This window comes from Mytilus galloprovincialis, chromosome 14 (assembly GCF_965363235.1).
Source record: "Mytilus galloprovincialis chromosome 14, xbMytGall1.hap1.1, whole genome shotgun sequence".
NCBI classification, from domain to species: Eukaryota; Metazoa; Mollusca; class Bivalvia; order Mytilida; family Mytilidae; genus Mytilus; species Mytilus galloprovincialis.
Genome location: NC_134851.1, coordinates 17,481,469 through 17,502,823, shown reverse-complemented (window position 1 = coordinate 17,502,823; position 21,355 = coordinate 17,481,469). Strand labels below are relative to the sequence as shown.

General features: G+C 31.2%; 1 protein-coding gene across 8 annotated transcripts in view; it reads left to right on the top strand.

Moving 5' to 3' along the window:
- LOC143059033 (sodium-driven chloride bicarbonate exchanger-like) overlaps nucleotides 1-21,355 on the top strand; it is a 66,021-nt gene that overhangs the window by 11,081 nt on the left and 33,585 nt on the right. For 3 of the 8 annotated variants that reach the window (XM_076232501.1, XM_076232498.1, XM_076232499.1), the window contains exons 2-10: nucleotides 547-723; nucleotides 2,186-2,320; nucleotides 4,559-4,700; nucleotides 6,521-6,681; nucleotides 7,598-7,804; nucleotides 9,548-9,610; nucleotides 15,121-15,260; nucleotides 16,263-16,274; nucleotides 20,614-20,670. In XM_076232501.1, coding sequence (XP_076088616.1) covers nucleotides 630-723; nucleotides 2,186-2,320; nucleotides 4,559-4,700; nucleotides 6,521-6,681; nucleotides 7,598-7,804; nucleotides 9,548-9,610; nucleotides 15,121-15,260; nucleotides 16,263-16,274; nucleotides 20,614-20,670 — 1,011 coding nt within the window. In that variant the 5' untranslated portion in view covers nucleotides 547-629. The remainder of the gene's footprint in view (nucleotides 1-546; nucleotides 724-2,185; nucleotides 2,321-4,558; nucleotides 4,701-6,520; nucleotides 6,682-7,597; nucleotides 7,805-9,547; nucleotides 9,611-15,120; nucleotides 15,261-16,262; nucleotides 16,275-20,613; nucleotides 20,671-21,355) is intronic. The other 5 variants (XM_076232503.1, XM_076232502.1, XM_076232504.1 and 2 more) reach the window with 4 other exon arrangements.

Below are 21,355 nucleotides of genomic sequence, written 5' to 3'. Positions count from 1 at the left end.
TATATATTACATACTGGCATAGGCTTTGACCAATCCAATTCAATTAATTTGAATAAAATACTGTTTAAACTTAAACCATTTCAATCAAAATTATCCTTTGCTGTGTAGTGTTGCAATTCAGATTACAACACCATAGGGGCCTGAGGGGGGGGGGCCTTAGGTCAGTCAGCACCCCCTCCCTTTACAAAAAGTTCTGGATTCGCCACTGGGCTCAAAGGTCTTTTTATAACAGCACCTTTATTACATGTATCTTTGAACATGGCTAAACAGTTACCCAACAAATTCTTTGATCTCAAAGTTAAGTTGATATAGTTTTCACTGTACATATAGACTAAGGGGGTGGAAAGTCAAATTTATATGTACCAGAAAGGATAAAAGAAAACAAGCGCAGAGTTAAAAATCAATAGGGACACATAGTGAGGGGTGTAGCTTACATGTATGTAGACATAAATAATTTAAATATTATTTTTTGTAGAACTTAAATTACTTTATGATCATGGAAATGTTTGGTTGTAATAAAATCTTAATTTTTTTTTCTTTTTTCAGAAATAATTTAATATCAGAATGAACATAGAAGAAGAATACAGCGAAGAGGATAAAATAATTTGAATCTATAAATAGAACTCATCATGCCTATGGATACGCCCACTATACCCAATTTACCCATTAGGGATTTGGGATCATTTGCCAACGCACATGTGCCCAGTGATGCTGACATAAAAGGTAATTCAAAACATCACTTTAATTTCAACAATGTATTTATTTAGATAAATCAACATTAAATGATATTATACAAATGAAATAAATATTAAGGATTCAGAAACAAGCAATTTGCTTTTACAAATCTGTCTCCTTTTATCTGCTTTCAAATTCAGAGCACCTATATACATAGCTAGTGGTTTTAGAATTGTCAGATTTGAAATATAATGCTGATTTTTTTGTTTTTCTCTGTTTTATGGGCATGATGGGCTGTTGGTTGTCTGTCATCTTCATCTTTAGGTCATGTACATGTAGTTTTACCTGTCTTAATCTTGATTTTTAGTTTAAAATTCCATTTCCCTATAGACATGATAGAATTCACTAGTGTTGCTTCTATGTGAATTTATCAATGTATAATTGCCAAAATTGTGGCAAGTAATGTTTCCCAAATCATAAAAAGATATTACATTTAAATTTCAATAGCATTTATTCGTATGCATGATTTCTTGAAACTACAACAATTTTAATCTGACCATTAATTATGAATTTGTGTCCAATGTTTGCAATAATAAATGCATTCAATTATTTCTGCATTTATGGTATTACTCATTTTTACCGATAATTTAAAGATTTATCTGATTTGATAATGTATTCTCAGGAGGGGGTTCTAATTTTAAGTTTTGATTAATAAAATGTAAAAGAAAATGTGACTGTAATACATTATTTTAACATGGATATTTTAATGGTTTATTATAATTATTTCATTTATTTTTACAATGTCATGAATGTCAATACATATACCATGTAAATCATATTCACATTTAACAATAAGTGAGCTCTTTACATCTAACAAAATTAATATTATAAATTTGTACATCTAACTTATATAGAAATATTTCACTTACTTTCATGATTATGAAATAGGCAGAAATTACACATGCATAGAAAAGGAGAGATGTGGTAATAGCAATTCTTTCTGACATTGTCTGATGATGGCCCTGAAATTGCATAAAAGTATACTGTTAACTATATAGAAATTGGCATATTTTACGAAGATTTAGATATACATGTATGAGCAAAGGCCTTACCAAGAAAGATATTTTAAACACTTATGCATCTACATATAAATATCATATATCATATATGTAGAATATATTTCTTCGAGGTCTTAGTAAAACATGTTTTTAGGTAAAGCTTCGGCTTGTATCTAAGTTGTTATAACTAAATCTTAAAATGAGGCTATTTTGGCAGTTTTGTACTTGAAGCAAATATGAAAGATAAACTGAAAAATACTAGATACAGAATATTAACAGTCTAATGATATGTCAAATGAACATTATAAGCTTGTTATTTTATCCAGATTTATAATACGTTTTTTGAATTCAGCCTACCAAAAAACTGGCATTTTCATAAATCGCCTTTTGATGTTTACAGTGATGTATTTCTTTACTCATTCTTACTTATAATTTATTTGAATATTTTCCAGACCACAGACATCAAGAAACAGTGTACATTGGTTTACAGTTACCTAAACACCACCATGGGATGCGACGTAGGCGTCACCACAAACATAAAAAGACCGGTGTCGAGAGAATTAAGGCGGAGGAAACGGACAACAGCTGTAAGTCATCATAAATACAGTGTAACCTGTGTTATCCAACACACTGGGGAACCAGAAAAAAAATGTCCTATTAAGCAGGGTGTCAGAATATTCAGGATTTTTCTGCAAGGATACATGTAGGTGTATTTTACGACCAGAGTAATGTGTCTGTTAAAGAAGGATGTTGGAATAACCAAGTGTCAGATTTAACAGGTTACACTGTACATTAATAAAAATATATGTTAAAAGAATAGGTTTACCTTAACATATCTTCTCCTTCATTGAATCATTGGCATAAATACATTTTAAAAAGTGTATGTGAAAAGAATATACCCAATTGTAAAGTCTCTCCTTCATATATATTTGGACGAAGACACTTCAACTGCTCTTTTATTTTGGTCCAAATTCCATTAAGGCTTCTTTTTTCATACAATATGATAGAAGTGAAGGTACAAAATGTTTTTCGTCAGATAGAAACGAACCTTATGCAAACCTACACCAATACATATTAGATCTGTAAACCTATATCGGTTTTGAACAAAAGTTCAATGGAAAGTCTAGGATTGTTTGTCAGTTAAAATGTTTTAATCAAATGATACAGAATGGATCAACCATATATTTAATTTCATTGTATTTTGTATATGAATGTTCCAAAAATCATTCATACATTTAGTTGTTAGTTTTATACATGTAAATATTTACGTACACTAGTGCATAAGGTTGATTACTATCTGGAGCAGCTAATTATATTTTACGTGAGAGTGTGTTTTTAAATGTCGACCATGTATTGAAAAATGCTAACAGCTGGGAACCTAATCAGAGCCCTTGACACAGTAATTATCATGATTATATAAATATTATAAGCCACCACTCAATCAACTTGATACCTATTCATTTTGTTTTTGAATTTAAATTATATGCCAAATTCAGGTTTTGATCCCAAATCAATGTTCACTGAATATAGAAATATAGTGACAAGTTGGGTATGGTGTCTTATGGACAGAGAGTCTTTCTTTTGTTACATTCTGAATTTATCTTTAATTCTATTTTCATCCACTGTTCTTCCAGGTACAATGTATGAAAATTCAGTTCCTCCTTGGAGAAGACAGGTTTTGACCACAAATAATTCTTATCAATGTTCACTGAATATGGAAGTATAGGAGCAATAGGGGCATTGTTGTAAAGACAGATTCTTTTTTTATGCCCCACTTAGAGGGGCATTATGTTTTCTGGTCTGTACGTCCGTTCGTCTGTCCATCCGTCCGTCTGTTCGTCCGTTCTGCTTCAGGTTAAAGTTTTTGGTCAAGGTAGTTTTTGATGAAGTTAGGTCCAATCAACTGTAAACTTAGTACACATGTTACCCATGATATGATCTTTTTAATTTTAATGCCAAATTAAAGTTTTGACCCCTATTTCACAGTCCACTTAACATAGAAAATAATAGTGCAAAGTTCAGGTTAAAGTTTTTGGTCAAGGTAGTTTTTTGATGAAGTTCAAGTCCAATCGATTTGAAACTTTTACACATGTTCCCCATGATATAATCTTTCTTATTTAAATGCCAAATTAAAGTTTTGACCCCAATTTCACTGAACATGGAAAATGACAGTGTGAGTGGGGCATCCTTGTACTATGGACACATTCTTGTTTTACATTTATCTTCTTTATTTATATTTTTAGCGACCACACCTCCAGGAATGAGAATTCAGTTCCTCCTTGGAGAAGACGATGATGATGAACATACGTCACATGACTTGTTTTTTGTTACATTCTGAATTTATCTTTATATTTCTAGCGACCACACCTCCACGTATGAGAATTCAGTTCCTGCTTGGAGAAGACGATGATGATGAACATACGTCACATGACTTGTTTTGTTACATTCTGAATTTATTTTATTATATTTTTCAGTGACCACACCTCCAAGTATGAGAATTCAGTTCCTGCTTGGAGAGGACGATGATGATGAACATACGTCACATGACTTGTTTTTTGTTACATTCTGAATTTATCTTTAATGATATTTTAGCGACCACACCTCCACGTATGAGAATTCAGTTCCTGCTTGGAAAAGACGATGATGATGAACATACGTCACATGACTTGTTTTGTTACATTCTGAATTTATTATATTATATTTTTCAGCGACCACACCTCCACATATGAGAATTCAGTTCCTGCTTGGAGAGGACGATGATGATGAACATCCGTCACATGACTTGTTTTTTGTTACATTCTGAATTTATCTTTTTATATTTTTAGCAACCACACCTCCACGTATGAGAATTCAGTTCCTCCTTGGAGAGGACGATGATGATGAACATACGTCACATGACTTGTTTTGTGAATTGGAAGAGCTTATAACTGTGGATGGGAAAGAACCACAGTGGAAAGAAACTGCTAGGTATTCAGAAAACTCCCAATTTATTGTGGGAATTAACTAAAACTACATAATTGAAATATTGTTAGATTTGAAATAGAAAATTACAAGCACAGTCCTAAAAAATAGCACAGGACCAATAGGACATGCTGTTTAAAAATATATTTGATCCTGTTTATAGTTAGCTGACAGGAAAAATGTGTAACCATCCAAGAGAGAAACACACCATCTGGATAAACCACTAAACAATGAATAAAAAATAAACATAACAGACAGCAACAAATGACAAAAGCTCAATAACAGGCTCCTGAATTTGTGACAGGCACATGAAGAATGGGGCAGACATCAAAATGTTTAAGTGCTCCAGCCTCTCATAACTTAGAACAATGGCCTTGTTTATATTATACATTTTGTAAATATAAGCATGTTCTTCCTGTCAAATTATTTATCTATTTATTTCTGATGTCATAATATTTGTAAAATATTTCTTCATATACAATGAATTGTTGAACAACATTCAAGTGGTAGACACTTTTTTTTTTTTTTAAATAGTAAAAGAATTAAAATTTAAATTGACTGCATTTCATAGTAATTTACCTGTTAAAGAATGAAAATAGGAATTGTGTCTAAGAGACAACAACCCAACAAAAGAGCAGCTAACAGTTCAAGGCCACCAGAAGGAAAAAATTTCCACACCCATAGGGCTTAATCTGGTTACTAAACAAAAAATGTGTACTATTTCATCAAAAATGGACCTCACAATAAACTGAGAAACAGAAATGGACCAAAATTTAAAAAAAAAACATACAACACTAACAAAAGCCAGACGCTCCTAATGGTGGACGGATACAAAAATGCAGTTGGGTTTAACATGCTTTGTGAGATCACAATCCTCACCCTACACCTCTTAGCCAATGTAGAATAAACAAACACACAGCCATATATGTATGTATAGTTAAACTCAATTTAAAAGAAGTCAATGCAAGAGTCCGATGTTAAATTAGGTAACAAAAGAAGTAGCATATAAATTAATGGAATCACACAGTGCAGCACATGAATTTTATGTATTCAAACACATGGATATTTGTAGTCTAATAAAAAAAAAATCAAGCTGTCAAAATAAATATAGAAATAGTACATTGTGTATTACAAAAGTACTTTGTGTATAACAAAAGTACATTATATATGACAATGTATTACATGCAAACCTAAACAATTCAAATGAGGACAAAGTTTATATATGTTAACCTTTATCACTATTTTGTGCATTTTTCCTTTGATCTTTTTTTGTGATAATTTTCATATCATGCTACTGGCTTGAGACGGAAAATGCTTGAGATGGAAAATAATTATCGCCAGAAACTAAGCATGCAAGTGGCGTTGCTTACGAAATTGAACGTCGTTATAGGTAAAATAGCGACAAAAAGATTGTCATTGTTCATCTCAACTTGATTGCTTTTCTCGCTTTTGCTGTCCTGTCTCAAGCGAGAAAATCATTCCATTGAGATGATCTATAATAATAAAAAAAACTTGTCTAGTTATAAATATAGAAGAAAATCCAAGTAATGAACAGTTTGCAAAAATATATTTGATGATTTTTTTTTCATTATGATCATTGTGTTTGGTCTGTTGTTTAACTTTAAATTATAACATTTTTAAATCATTGGCATTTGATAATTAGAAAATATTTTTTTATATTATTTCTTTACTTTTCTGTTTTGTGCCTTAAGATCAGAACTAGACTTTCTCGATGAAAAAATACCCATGTCAGCCTTCCAAAAAATTGACATGGGTAAATATTAAAAAATAATTTACTGTAATATTTATGTATTTATTTTAAACAGGTGGATTAAGTTTGAAGAAGATGTGGAAGAGGGAGGAGAGAGATGGTCAAAGCCACATGTTGCCACCTTATCATTGCACTCATTGTTTGAGTTACGATGTGGCCTCATGAACGGCACAGTCATGTTAGACTGTGAAGCTAATGACATTCATTTTGTTTTTGGTATGAAAGTTTGTATAGATCATTGTTTTGAATTTATAGTCTTATGTCATTATCCTAAATTTATCATAATCTGCGCTGAGAACTAAACCATAATATTTTTACATGTGTAGATCCTTGACTTATGGGGGATAAAATATAAAAAAGATAACAGGAATCACCATAACCACAGCACATTCAATAAACCACATGAAATAAACCACCTTATATCTCCAACTCTTAAACACAATGAAACAATTACCGTTATTATTGATAAGATAATGCCTAGTGTAAAGATTGCAAATTACCAAAAAAAAAAACTTAGTACAATATATGGGTTTCATAGAGTAAACTTAATTTTTCTTTGTTGAGGAGTTATATACAAAAGGATAGAATTGATTACAATTTAATGAGCCAATTGCTTTTTATAAAGACATTTGAAATATCAAATAAAAAGAATGTCATAGACCTTATTTTGTTGAAAAATTCAAAATAACATTTTCCTGTCAATATAATTGTCTGCCCTTGATATTAAAAAAATTCTAAAAATTTTAGATACACTTCACTCACGACACTGATTTTTTTTTCTAGTTTAATCCTAAAATTACAAGTTTTACATGTTTCTGTTGTATATTGAAAAATACTTATATAGTATACTGTGGAGTCATTGATGTTGGTTGGATTTTGTTGGTACAGATGAACCACAAAATTAAATGTTCAACGAATGACAAATGTTCTATAGGCTTGTATGGCAACTTCAGCAAAACCATGAAATTAAATATCCACAAACGTGCAAATGTTCCCTAATCCACGAAATTCGATACCTACAATAATAAATGAATCCACAGTAATATTTTTAACCGAAAAAGCATTCCAAGAAGTGGTGCTTAGAAAAATCCACCAGATCTACCTTATATTTTCAAATTTTATTTATTTTCAGACATGCTGGTTGATAACTTAATAGCAGCCAAGCAACTGGAAGAAAATTTAAAAGATAAAATTCTCGACACGTTGTATTTACGTCATCACCATCAGTATCAGAAAAAACACCATGAGGATGGCAATAGTGGTCGATTCCATTTACCTATCATACGATCACTTGCTGATATCGGGAAAAAGTTCTCTGCACCTGCATTGCATAATAATGGTTAGTTTTGTCTCATATATGATTATATTTTAGTCTTTTGTTTAAGGCAACTGTTGAATATAGAATTTGCGTTTTGTTTTAAATTTGATTGTATTTTTTGTGTTTTGTGAAAGCCACTAGATAATTACTTGGGGGAGTTATGAGACAGTTTCATTTTCTGTTTTACCTTCATTAATTTTGTCTAGGATATATTTGCAAGGTACAGTTATGTTTTGAAAACTGAAATATTCAGCAATGATAAAAGAACATTACTTACAACTTACAACTCCCGTTAGCGCCATGTGTCGCATAGGGCACGAATGGATAAAAGAACATTAAGTTATATTATTTGTTATTTTCATGATTTTGAATATATGTTTCCTTTCTTATTTTGAAGAAAAAAATTAAGATTACTCATCCAAATGTCTAAATTCTCTCTATTTTTTTGTGAATACATATTTTATGGGAACTAGGTTTTAAACTTTCTTAAATATTAAAGGATCTTTTCTTTTAAAAGATTTCTTATAGGTGATTGCTCTACTAAAATATTATTGTAGCAAATAACCATTGATTTACTACTTTCGAGGTTTTCTGCTTAATTTAAATTTTGTTCAAACTCTGATTTGAAAAGTCAAATTCACTTTTCAAATATCTAAACAAAGCTAAATCAATGTTTGTCAAGAGTGAACTGTCCCCAACTCCTCATATAGGTTGTGAAACATTTAATATATGGCTATACAGAGGCCCCTCATGGGGATTTTAAGTTATATACCATCATTTTTATTATCATTTGAATTTCTTAGTCTCTTAGATGATATAACCAGATGGCATGTTATTGTTTAGAATTTTGAAAAGTTTCGTAATGTAGTTTTTGAATAATTTAGATATTAAATTTGTATGTTTTATGAATGCATATGTTGTAAGATTTGTTATAGTTAGTAGATTTTCAACTGATATAATGGTTTGTTCCTGTTTGTTAAATAAACATCCACTTTAATTTTTGTCCAAAACCTTAGTACTTGACTCAGACCATTTTACAGTTGAAACTTATTTGTGACCTTTGACCTAGGTCCACAGCCTTGTGTCCAGCCCAGAGTGATATCTGTTGGTTTGGAGTTTTCAGATTATACCTATTTATATATATGGAGAAATTTTTCTCAAAAATATTGTGTGTGGTATTAAAACAGGGAAAAAGATAAATTTTTAAATTAGTATTCAAGCTTTGGATGCTTATCATTTATATAGATAAGAAATGCTGCATCACCAATATATCTTTCTTACTTCGGTCATAATTGATTTTTGACAGACAGAGGAACAAATAGTGTGTATTAAAAGGGTATTTCCAATACTATTCATTAAATGCTTATTTCCAATACTATTCATAAAATGCTTAAAAAAGTAATATTTCATTAGATCTATTTAAAAAAAAAAAATATTAAGGCAGTTAACCTTGCAACAGGGACTATTCTAAAAATACATTGATGAGAAATGATACTCTTGAAAGATTTAAATACTTCAGCTTTCATTTTAAGAGCCTGTGAGCTTTATGAAACAGTCTTGATTAACACATCAGGTTTAAATATTTGTGTTAAATCATATAAATAATGTACATACAAATAATCTGAAAACTCCATCGGAACTTGGGGTATATGTTGTGTATACATTTTAATTTTGTACAAAATAAATGTGTACACAACATGTACAAAAAGGTTAAAAAATGATAAACGTACTATATTGACGAATAGAATTCATATTTGTTTGCAGGACGTCTGAAAAATTCCCAAATTCCCAAATCCCAGACTGCTGTAAGACTTGACAAATACAAAGGTAATAGGTTCTCCAAATCCAATGGAATCAGGGTACAAGTATAGTCAGAATTTCTCTCTTAGAAAGGAAAAAATTTGAAGAAAGTTAAGATAAAGCAATTATTTCGGCAAATTAGTTTGTTGTATCATCAGTATGTGCAGGTTGTTAAAACTAGTAGGTACTGTAGCTACTTTAAACTTGGGAACTTTCCTATTTGAATTTTCCTTGGAGTTCAGTATTTTTGTGATTTTACTTTTTATGTAATGTGGCAACTTTTTCAAAATGGAAAAAACATATAACTTCAATTTTCTCTTAAAACACACCAAGAAAATATGAAAGCAGGAAAATTTCATTTCAGCCAAAGTAAGCAAGAAAATTTAAATACTGAATTAAGTTTCCAAGAAAATAATATGGTTTGCAGTATTATCTGTGTTAAACATTCTCTATACTTTGAAAATAGTGATGAAAACACTCAACGTTTTTAGATTGTTTTCTTTCTAACAGAGAAATTCTTACTCCCCATCTTTGTTTCTAACTTATGCATTCTACTGTCTATTTATCATGTTTATAGAATATGTCTTGTTCAGCATGTCTTTTTACAACCGTGGTAGTGTTACCCCTCTAGATTCAAATGAGTTACATCAAGCATATATAAAAAACATTAAATGAATTTGATTGATGGATAGCCCACATCTGATTTTATTGGTACCAATTTTGGATAATCTTCAATGATGGACAATTTGCAAGAAAAAACATATAAAGCTGCTGAATAAATATCAGATAGTGCTTCATTTTTCGAGATGTCTGGCAGATTTCCCTAAATAATAATGGCATGTCACAGTTCAAAATTGGCATGGCACACAGGAATGTTTTCACATCACAAGACTTATAAGTGAGAACGCTAATGGTTGAGATATGCCCTTTGTCAGTTACATTTGAGGGAAAATACAAAGTGAACATAACCAGTGTTTTAATATCTAAAGCTACTAGGTTGCAATGCAGAGAGAAAAAAAACCAGGCCCATCATTTCATCGAAATTTAAGAACACTTATCATACTCCAACTGAGAAATCAATTGATCAAAATAATGGGTATGGAGTGTCAAGTACACATTTAGTACCCTGAGTACTGAGTAAATTTAACAAGAGCCCAGAACTTTTTTTTTATTTGAACATGTTCTACAAGTTGTTGGGACACTTCCTTTAAAACATTTATATTCCTGGAATTTTAAGCATCCTATATATATATATTATCCCTATTTTCTCTGGTAATCCTGCATGTTTATAGGGTTATTTGGAAACAAAAGAAATCCCATTTATTTTCATATAGATAAAAAAAAAAAGGGCAATTTGCCTAAGATTCAGCACATGGTTTGTTATAAAGCTTGGAACACTTGTAATACAACAACAAATGGAAGTTTTTAACGACCTTGACTGGCTATACAGCCCTTGCACAGTCTAATTGTAATAATGTTATTATGGCTCCTTTTATTTTCATGGATACAGGGTACCAACTTTTAAAGTTTGGCAAAATTTTGCTGTACCTGCAAAATAATGCTTTCAGGTTTTGGCATTTGCTTCCAACAAAGGACATGTGTTGAAAGTTACAGAATATAACCCCTATGTTGGCTTATCAAGACAGCCAAGTTGGGATTTACAAATTGTATAAAGTTTATAAGAGAATATTTATAAGACCATTTTCTCAAAAACTGTTGACACACATGTATAACTCTATAACTATTAAAGCAGCTGGCAAGACATTTCAGCATGTGCAGTTCTGTTTTCTATTGAGAACAGTGCTCTCAATTAAACCAGAATATAGCTACGAGCTTAATAATTATTGGCTGTATTGAGCAGCTATTACTAAAAAAGTATATGCTGTTATTTTGTCATCCATAATTGAAAAAAGAAATGCAATTTGGAGCAGATAAAACATTATAATATTTAAATTTAACATTCTATACAAAGATATGTATAACAGTGATAGGATTGCTTATGAGAAAACTATTCACTGTAGCAGAGACAGATTAAGGGGATAGGTGGGGGTAGGTTGGTCAGGCCCTAAGCCCCTGTAATGGAACTTTTTTATTAGTTGTTAGTGGCTTTGAACTAGCTGTCAGATAACTGCGAGTACTCTTAGATCTGTTCATTGTGTCTTTTTGTGTCGGGATGTATAAGTACCGGGCCACGTCCACTTGTATTTTTGTACATCTGATGAGTTAAGCCTTTTTCAACTGATTTTTAAAGCAATTGCTTTTATGCCGTCGCGTATGGCCATCTTTGTGACCCAGATCAGAGACTCCGCCCAGATCAAGCCATAGTAATTTGTTAAACAGGCTCCTGGTCAGTCATTCTTTAACACCTATGTATGTTTTCTAATGCAATACATAGCTTGAAACTTTAAAAAAAAGTTAGTGGATTTAAGAAGTTTCAGAATATGTTCTTGTAGATGTATTTTTGTATTTAAAGGGTCAACCGTTTGACTATCAAATAACATAGAAGTCCGAGTGAAAAAAAGTACATTTTTATAAATGCGATTCCGTTTTCCGCCGTTCGTACGATGTTTCAACAAAATATGGATTCATTTCAGTTGTTGATTTAGTATTGAAAATTTAACTGAATTATCTCCTAATAAATACGTTTTTTTATGTTTAATTTGTGTTTCTTTAAGAGGTCAGGTGTTCTTGTTCATTCATAAAATTATCGTTCATTCATACATTTATCGTAAAATCAAAATCACTACACAGGTTAATGCGTAGTGTCAAATTATTACCTGTAATCTAAAAATAGACAAACTTTATTTGCGCAAATAATTTAGCGGAACGAAACCTTTGTTGAAAACACATAACAATAAGTTCGTTTTCCTTTTCTGTCAAAACTCCGTAATATTTATCGATCACCTTACTAATGAAATGGACCCGTCCAAACGTAGTAGATGCCAAGTCGGTCCAGATGAAGAGATATTTACAATTTGGAATTTTCTAGTTTATTAATACATAGATTGAAAAAAAGTACGTCTTTTTAAATATCATGATCAAAACTGGGTTTGCATAACAAATGTCAGATGAAACCATTATCCTCGTCTTTTCAGTGAACAAGTCTACTACGTTTGTTGACACTCGACGGTCCACCGTGTTAGCAATTTTATTTCACATGTTTTCGAAATATTGAAGATCATTTTTCGCAATGTTTCCTGAAAATTGATAAATATCAAAGCAACGTAGAGCTGTTTGTTCTTGTTCATATAATAAAATTGAGAATGGAAATGGGGAATTTGTCAAAGAGACAACAACCCGACCATAGAAAAACATACAACAGCAGAATTAAGGTCACCAACAGGTCTTCAATGCAGCGAAAAATTCCCGCACCCGGAGGCGTCCTTCAGCTGGCCCCTATACAATATATATACTAGTTCAGTGATAACGATTTAATGTCATGTTTGTCTGTGATGACCCCCCTTTTCGGGATTGCATGAGAATTGTAGTTATCTCGTACTCACATGCACTTGTTTCTATTCATAGGAAGGTCGACTATCCATATAAAACTATTTATATGGATAATCGACCTTCCTATGGATAGAAACAAGTGCCTGTGCTCGTACCGCATCAGAAGGACACATATCAACTGAGCAATAATGTTTGGAACTTAGTTTTAAAAATGATGACAAAGTAACATTATGAAAATATTTTTATTAAGCTGAAATATACATTTATTCTTTACATGTTTATGTCTTGTAAGATATTTTATTTCTTTCCCGTTTTTTAACATTTGCGTCTGGAAAGTTGAAATGTTTTAACTTAATCATTTGTGTTAATGGTTAAATATAAATTAATAATGAAAATTGTTAAAATTAAATCAATAAAGGAAATTATTGCCAAGGAAGTTACAAACACTACCAGGGGATAATCCATGATGATTTCTTTTTGAGTTATATGTTTCAGCACATGTATATTTGACCCCAACTTTAGCCTGGTAAACGTGTTGTCTCCTTGTGAAATATAAAACATATTAAAAATGACTTTCTGCGAAAGTCTTTTATTTATATAAAGTTAAAACCTTCTTACTTTTAACTAGACAACACTCATGTCAGGTTTAATTCTTGTATATATGTGGATGAAAAATAAAAGTCCCCAAACATTAACATGGCAGCAATTGCTTTTACAGCCTTTAAGGCTTTGATTATAGTTCGTTCTTATGTTGTACTGTTATACCACTGTCCCAGGTTAGGGGGAGGGTTGGGATCCCGTTAACATGTTTAACCCCGCCACATTATTTAAGTATGTGCCTGTCCCAAGTCAGGAGCCTGTAATTCAGTGGTTGTCGTTTGTTTATGTGTTACATATTTGTTTTTCGTTCATTTTTTTTTTATCTAAATAAGACCGTTAGTTTTCTCGTTTGAATTGTTTTTCATTGTCTTATCGGGGCCATTTATAGCTCACTATGCGGTATGGGCTTTGCTCATTGTTGAAGGACGTACGGTGACCTGTAGTTGTTGATGTCTGTGTCATTTTGGTCTTTTGTGGATAGTTGTCTCATTGGCAATCATACCACATCTTCTTTTTTATACTTCATATTTCATAAATGCAAATTTAAGACTTGTTACATGTATCACTGCAAACTCTTTTGCTTGCCAGGCCCCAACCCAAAAAATCCTTGATGCATTACTAGCAAAAGATTAGTAAGCAATTTCAAGTTGGTATGACTAAAACTGTAACATTTTGGGGTAATTACCTCAAGGTATATATTATCATCTTTGACCCCACCCCAAAATAATCCTTACACAAATTGCAATATAGCTTCCTGATAGGTGAAGTCAAAGCATATTGCACCAGTCACTTGATAATAAAAGTCATTTCAAATTGGACCAGTTTAATACCTGATATTAGAAATCATAGCATATTGACCCATATCACCTGATAATAGAAGTCTATAAGTTGTTGTGTCCTGTACTTTCTATCTTTAACATTCACACCAAGTTTTGTCAATTTCTGCACTGCATAAATCTTTAGTCCAGACATTGAATCCATATGCCTTTTTTGAAAAAAAAATTGAAGGAAAAAGTCATTTTGAAATTTTAGTCCAGAAACCATATATTTCAATCTTTTGTTTACTATAGAATTAAATGTTGGATATATCAATTTGCAAATCTATGAGAATTGATGACGTGAGAATAAATTATTGGATTCTTGTTCACTGTTGTGTTATCATATGGAGAGTAAGATTAGTTAATTTTCAATGTACCAACTTGTTTCCAGTTTTAGAATTTTTGGCAATGGATGATTTCTTTCAAGTAGGACAGAGTTTAGCACCCTACAGTCAATGCAAAGTTTATTAGATTCATCAGTTTTGTTGATAAATTAATGTTGATTTTATTGTCAATCATATTTGCTGTTCCTCATCAGGAGTACATAATCTTTTACAAATAAATGAAATGGATACTTATAACATGATCAATCTCTATATTTTATTTAACATGTTTAATGTTTTCAATATCATAGAAAAAAACAATTTCGTTTTTTTTCTTCTCCTATAGCAAATAGTTTGTCCACTGCCAAAACAACTCCAAACTTTGGACGTGCTCAGAGCAGTCATAGATTGGAGGCTTCAGGGACAATGTCAGGATCATTGGCCCCTAGTGAAGATGACTCAGAGGGCCCTTCATCAACTGGAAAGGTAACATTTAACTTATAAGTTATAAATCCTTTGGGTTTTTTTAGGCTAAAACTGCAGGGTGACAACAGTGATCTTTCAGAGCTGCTTAAAGCCTTTTCTTTCCAATATTTAAGTGATTTGAAACTCTTGTGTTTTTTCACTATATTGATTGTATAAACAATTGAGATATACTGTCAGTGTCTGGTCTGAGATGTTAAAATAATGTTTATTATGTTCATTATGATGACTTAAGGAGTACATGCAGCATGCTTAATACTTCATCATTAGTTCTGTGTGCAGAATTTACAAATGACCCAAAATATTCATGCATGTATTTTAAAATACTGTAGTTCAGAAATTATTGTGAAAAATGCTAAAGGGTTATAATGGCATTAATTAAGACTTGCATTCTGAAATATTTTTTATGAATCTGAATATCACTAAATTAAAATCGCATTTTAGTCTATAATGACAAAATGGCAATGATAAATGCATGCAATAATTTCTGAATTTACAGGAATTCAGGGATGATTTTTATCATATGATTGTAACTTTGTAAAATGGTATCTGTTTCCCTTTCACCAGTCTGTAATACAGTTTTAAAAAAATTATTGTTTTGCCTTGTATACATTCATAAAGACTTAATTTTCTTCATAGACGAGATTCATTGTGCAACATTTTTGAACTATTCTATTGTTAGAATTAGTGTAGAATTATTATAGTTTTTGTTTCAACAGCAAAGAAATAAGCTGATAGAAAAAACGTTGTGTATGCTAATCCAGTAATGGCATCATAAACTGATGTTAAAATCTTTGCATTTTACTTGACAAGAAGGACTTGATAAATGTGATGGGGAAACAAATATTATTCAAAATCTGAACATTATTAACCACGTTCAGTAGAAGTTCATGTTGTAAAATCTTGTTTTTTTATTCATTTTGTCAGGGGCCTATTTGGGTAACTGTTTTATAATTTGTACACGTTGATGTTGATGTTATATTTTCCATTTTATATTTGTTCTAGTTGAGTTCAAAGGTGGGTAGAAAAATGATATTATATCTGCAAGGTAACATATGTGTGATCAGCGAAAAATAACAAGAATTCACTGTGTTTCATCACCATCATTATATTTACATACTTCACAACAGCAGGTCATGTATTGAGTGAACGTAGTCCACACAGAATCATAAATGATCAATCTCAAAACCCAAAAAAATATTTTGATAAATGAAGGGCAGATTTTAATATGACAAACTTAGAAAAGGACCATAATCATGTGTCAAACTTTAACAGGATCCAAATCATGTGGTTTAGAATCTATGGGAAACTAAATTAAGGACCAAAAGCTTAGAATCGATAATCATGTGACAAACATAAACAAGCACAAAATTCATGTGGCAATGTTAAAAAGGACCATCATTATGTGGAAAACTTTATGTGGAAAACTTTATTGAGATCTAAAACTTTGTGGCACATTTAAACTGAATATTAAATCATATGGCAAATAAACCAAGGTCCACAATTATAAGCCACTCTTAAAAAAGGACCACCAGATTCAGGTGGCTGACTTTAACTAGGTCTGAAATCACGTGCAAACTTGAATACTAAAGCTGTATCATGAATACCTAATATACAAGTTTGACATAGGAAAGTAGTTTTTTTGTTGCCTCTCTTGTGACAACTATTTATACTTTTTTATTTTGACAAATTATAAATAAGGATTATGTTTACTCTTCAACATATTCATGTTAGATCTGCTGTTATGAGGGAGGTATTCTTATTGTGTTGCTTTGCCCGAAATAAGGTGACTTGCTGAATAAAAATTATATTATATCATTCATTGGTTTTAAGTTTAAACAAAAATACTAACATTAATTCTAGTAAAATTTGAATGATTAGATAAACTTCTAAAAATTTAAGACCAGTCAATTATTTCATGCAAAGCACAATACAATTTCACTATATCACAACTTTTCTTCAAATGAAATGATTTGAAATCTATAACAACAATTTGATTTGGTCATTGCTTAGAACTTTTTTTTTCTATCATTCATTGATTTATTGATTGATGGCCAGCAGAAATAATGAACCACCATCTTTAATTTGTTGTTAAGTGCTGTCAGATATAAATCCAAGACTTTCATGAAGAAAATGTCATTTTTAGAGTGTTTACTTTTTAATACCATTTTTTTCTCTCAATTACATTAGTTTGTTAGGAAATCAAAATTTTGAAACGAAATCCAGTGAAAATCCAGTGCTGTTACACAATCTTAACTTGATCATAATTAAAGATTGTCTCAAAATCGAAGATGAATTTTGGTTTTTAACTATTAACAAATATTTTGAAATTGGATTGTTAAATTTTATAGATGATGTTAAATATCAAAATTGTCTTAACAAATTGCAATCAAAAATGCATACAGACGAAGTTATTTTGGAATACAAGATTTTACATTTTGAGACATTTTGAGACAATCCTATTAAAATAATAGTGAACCCCTCAAATACTATATCCTTCAGGTAGTTAAGATCTCTGTTCTTATCAGATGACTTTTGTAGAATGTCTTTCTATATCATGTGATACCTACTATCACTTCTGTTTCAAGAAGTATAAATGCCTTCATGTTAACATGTTCTGGTTAAAATAAAGATCCAGTGTCCATGCCTTACAAAGATCTGACAATGCTCTGTTCTATAGTTTGTTTTTGATAATTGTTACGCAAAAAATAATATCACAGGTGGTTTTCAACATGCTTAATATGAAAAGACTCAGTGTTTTCCCTAGAGATTTTACTAATGAATGATTGTTATGGTTTTTGAAAGATTGGTGTTTTTATTGTGCTATTTCATGGAGCTATTGTTTTACTGGCAATGGAAACAGGAGTACCTGGAGAGAACCACTGACCTTTGCTAGTAAAAAACTGACGATCCTGATTAAGATTAAAGTTGCGCACAACCTGCCCTGTGCGGGGTTCAAACTCACAACCTCGTTGTTGACAGTAGTTTGCCTACGTAGACCACTCCACCACGAAGGCCCCCCCTTTTGAAAGATGGAATCTTGTATAGAGAAAATTGCAAATTTTAAAGTAAGGCCTCTTTATTGATGCCTGCAGGCACCACCATGCATAAACTTTCTATGGAAAAACATTAAACATGATAATTTTAAAGGAAGGCTCTGTAATTGATGTCTGCAGGAACAGGAACCACCATGCATAAATTAACTTTGGAAAACATTGAACATGATGATTTGGAAAAGGTATTACTACAGAAAGGAGTTTACAGCACTGTCAGATCTTTGAAAACAAAACCTGAGCTCAGGATCTGTATTTTGCATGTACTGTGGATTCATTTTTATTCGTGGTATACCAATTTTCGTGGGTTTCGTGGGTCACAGCGAACCACGAATTTAAGAATTCAACGAAGAATAATCCCGAGAAATGTGTATGGAGTCGGATGTTTATTTCCGGTTATGTTATGCAGTTCTAGTATAGTGTTGACTAGCGATAAACATTGTAACATAACACGTGTGTTTTATTGAAAGAAGATACAAGTATTTTGATTAAATCTATAATAAATATATCAAACATCAGTGATAATTTACTTTTTAAAATTGATTAAAACTGTTATGGAAAATACTGCAAGTTGTTAATTACCGTGTCATAGTTTGGTTAAACAGCGATTAAAAATCAATAGGATTAAGTACAGGGATGTTGACCGTAGGTAAAAGTGTTTATGACAGGAACATTTATTTTCACACCTTATACTTATATCACTGTTTATTATATCGTGATAAGGGAAATGAGCTTTCAATCATAAAGTTTTGAATGCCTTATAGAATTCAGACAAGAATTTATAAATTGTAAAACAAACAAATAATTAGTTGTCTCTGTACATTATTGTAATCGAAGTTATCAATGAACACTTCAACCTAGAATGACAAAGCGAGGAGTTTGACAATTCAAAACTTTTTCAATGAATTCCTTCTTTTTTGTTTTGTTTTATTATTGATCAAACCAAGGAGGTTATATGATCTCCTAAATCAAAAAGAAATCCATGAATTACGTATCTATTTTTTTGTTGTTGTAATCAGCGATCCACGAATTTACGTATACCACGAAACGTCTTTTTTTCTCTATCCACGAAAATTGATACCCACGAAAATAAATGAATCCACAGTAACATTAGTTACAAACTATCTATTTATAGGCTCTTACGATACAAATGTAATCCCTTTCTATTTATAGTTTGCTCTGGTCACTTACTTAGTATTCTGGTATTTATGACTGAAACATATTCTGATTCTATCGTTTATTTATCTATAGCTATATAGGTGTGTTAACAGTTTGAACTATATTTTATTATCGAGTGTTGATATGGCTTTAGAGTAAAAACTGATTAGGACTTCAAGTGTGCTTTATTATTATTTTTTCTTTATTCTTTTCATTTTGGTGCAAAAGCCTTCGTTTCAAAAGATTTTAAGAAATTCCTCAAAGTACGTTGTTAAGTTTAGTATTTTTTTATTATATTGTATGTATATGTGCAATATCACTGGTACAATCTATGGCAGGACAGGAATATTTTTCAATGACAAATTATTGCCTTTATGTGGTATATTATTTATTGTATGAAATGTGCAGAACTGGTTATCATATATAACGTTTGGATACAAATTCCAGGTTTATGGTTTCTTAAAATTAACAGAAAAAGAAGAGACCAGCTTTCTCCCAACATTGTAAAGTTTTTTGTAGACAATGTTTAACCAGCTGTAAGAATGGAAGTTCAATTTACTGTTCATTGTGTTCGTAAAATCAAGAAGCCCATGCAAGATTAGAAATACCCATTGTGGAACATGAAGATGTTCATTATAAAGAGTGGTTATATATTCTTGACAAAATTGCTTAGTGAAGACAATAAGTAGTCCTTCATTAGGCCGGAGTTCAAAGGGAGATAATTTAAAGTTGTCTCCCTTAAATAACTGCTTTATAATTTTGTTCTAAAACAACACTGGTTGTAAATTTCATTTTAATTGAATAACAATTAAATTCTCGTGATCATCATATGTTAATACAGCAAAATTATACATGAAAGCCCAAACATCATGAAAACGATTTTGAAATTTTAATTTTTTTCAGTTGCATGAGAATTGACAACAGTAATGTATTTGAAGATTTGTATGAATCAGTTGATGATTTTATGGTTGCAAATTTATTTTACTGCCGACAGATTATACAGTTATAAGGTTACTAGTAAACCTTGTTTACAGCAATCAAATTACTGATTGATGCCACAAATTTTCAAATGCTGTACTGTTCTGCTAATAACAAAGTAACAATCAAAATGTCTGCTCACAATGATCCAAATTGTTAATTTAAAGGTGGATGAGAGTTTATCAAGTGCACACAGTAGTGTACATAGTATTCCTCACAGCGAGGTAAGACCGCATGGTTTATTATGAATGGAAAGTTCAATATTTAGTACATTATATATTTAGTACTCTGCTACGCCCACTTCCTAGTACCATAGTCGTACTGTTGCATTCATGTTAACATTTATGCAGAATCTTGACGGTTTTCAAAATGTTTCCAAATACATTTTATATTCACACTTATAATAGGTCTGGTGATTATTAAAGACTTTCCAAAAATGAAATATTATAAGTTTGTCTTCAGTATTACATTTTTGGTGAAAGAAAGAGAGAAAAAGGGCATTATATCTATTTAAACAGTAAGTTAGTTTAAAGTGTGAATATAATCTGTTTTTGTTAACAATTTGAAAAATGTTTCAGAATATAAAATAAAGTGCAATAAATGTGAATGCAATACAATTTCCCAACATAGGTTGTCTAATATGTATCTTATGTACATTAAATGTGAATGCAACACAATTTCTCAATATAGGTTGTCTAATATGTATCTTATGTACATTAAATGTGAATGCAACACAATTTCCCAATAAAGGTTGTCTAATATGTATCTTATGCAGCATTTTTGTCTGTTGAGATTGAAAGAATCCCGATTCAAAATTGGTAAACCTTGCAACAACTCTTTAAAGGGACCTTTTAAAACTACTCTATTAGGACAAAAGAATTCTACTCCAATACAGCATACCCACTTTTC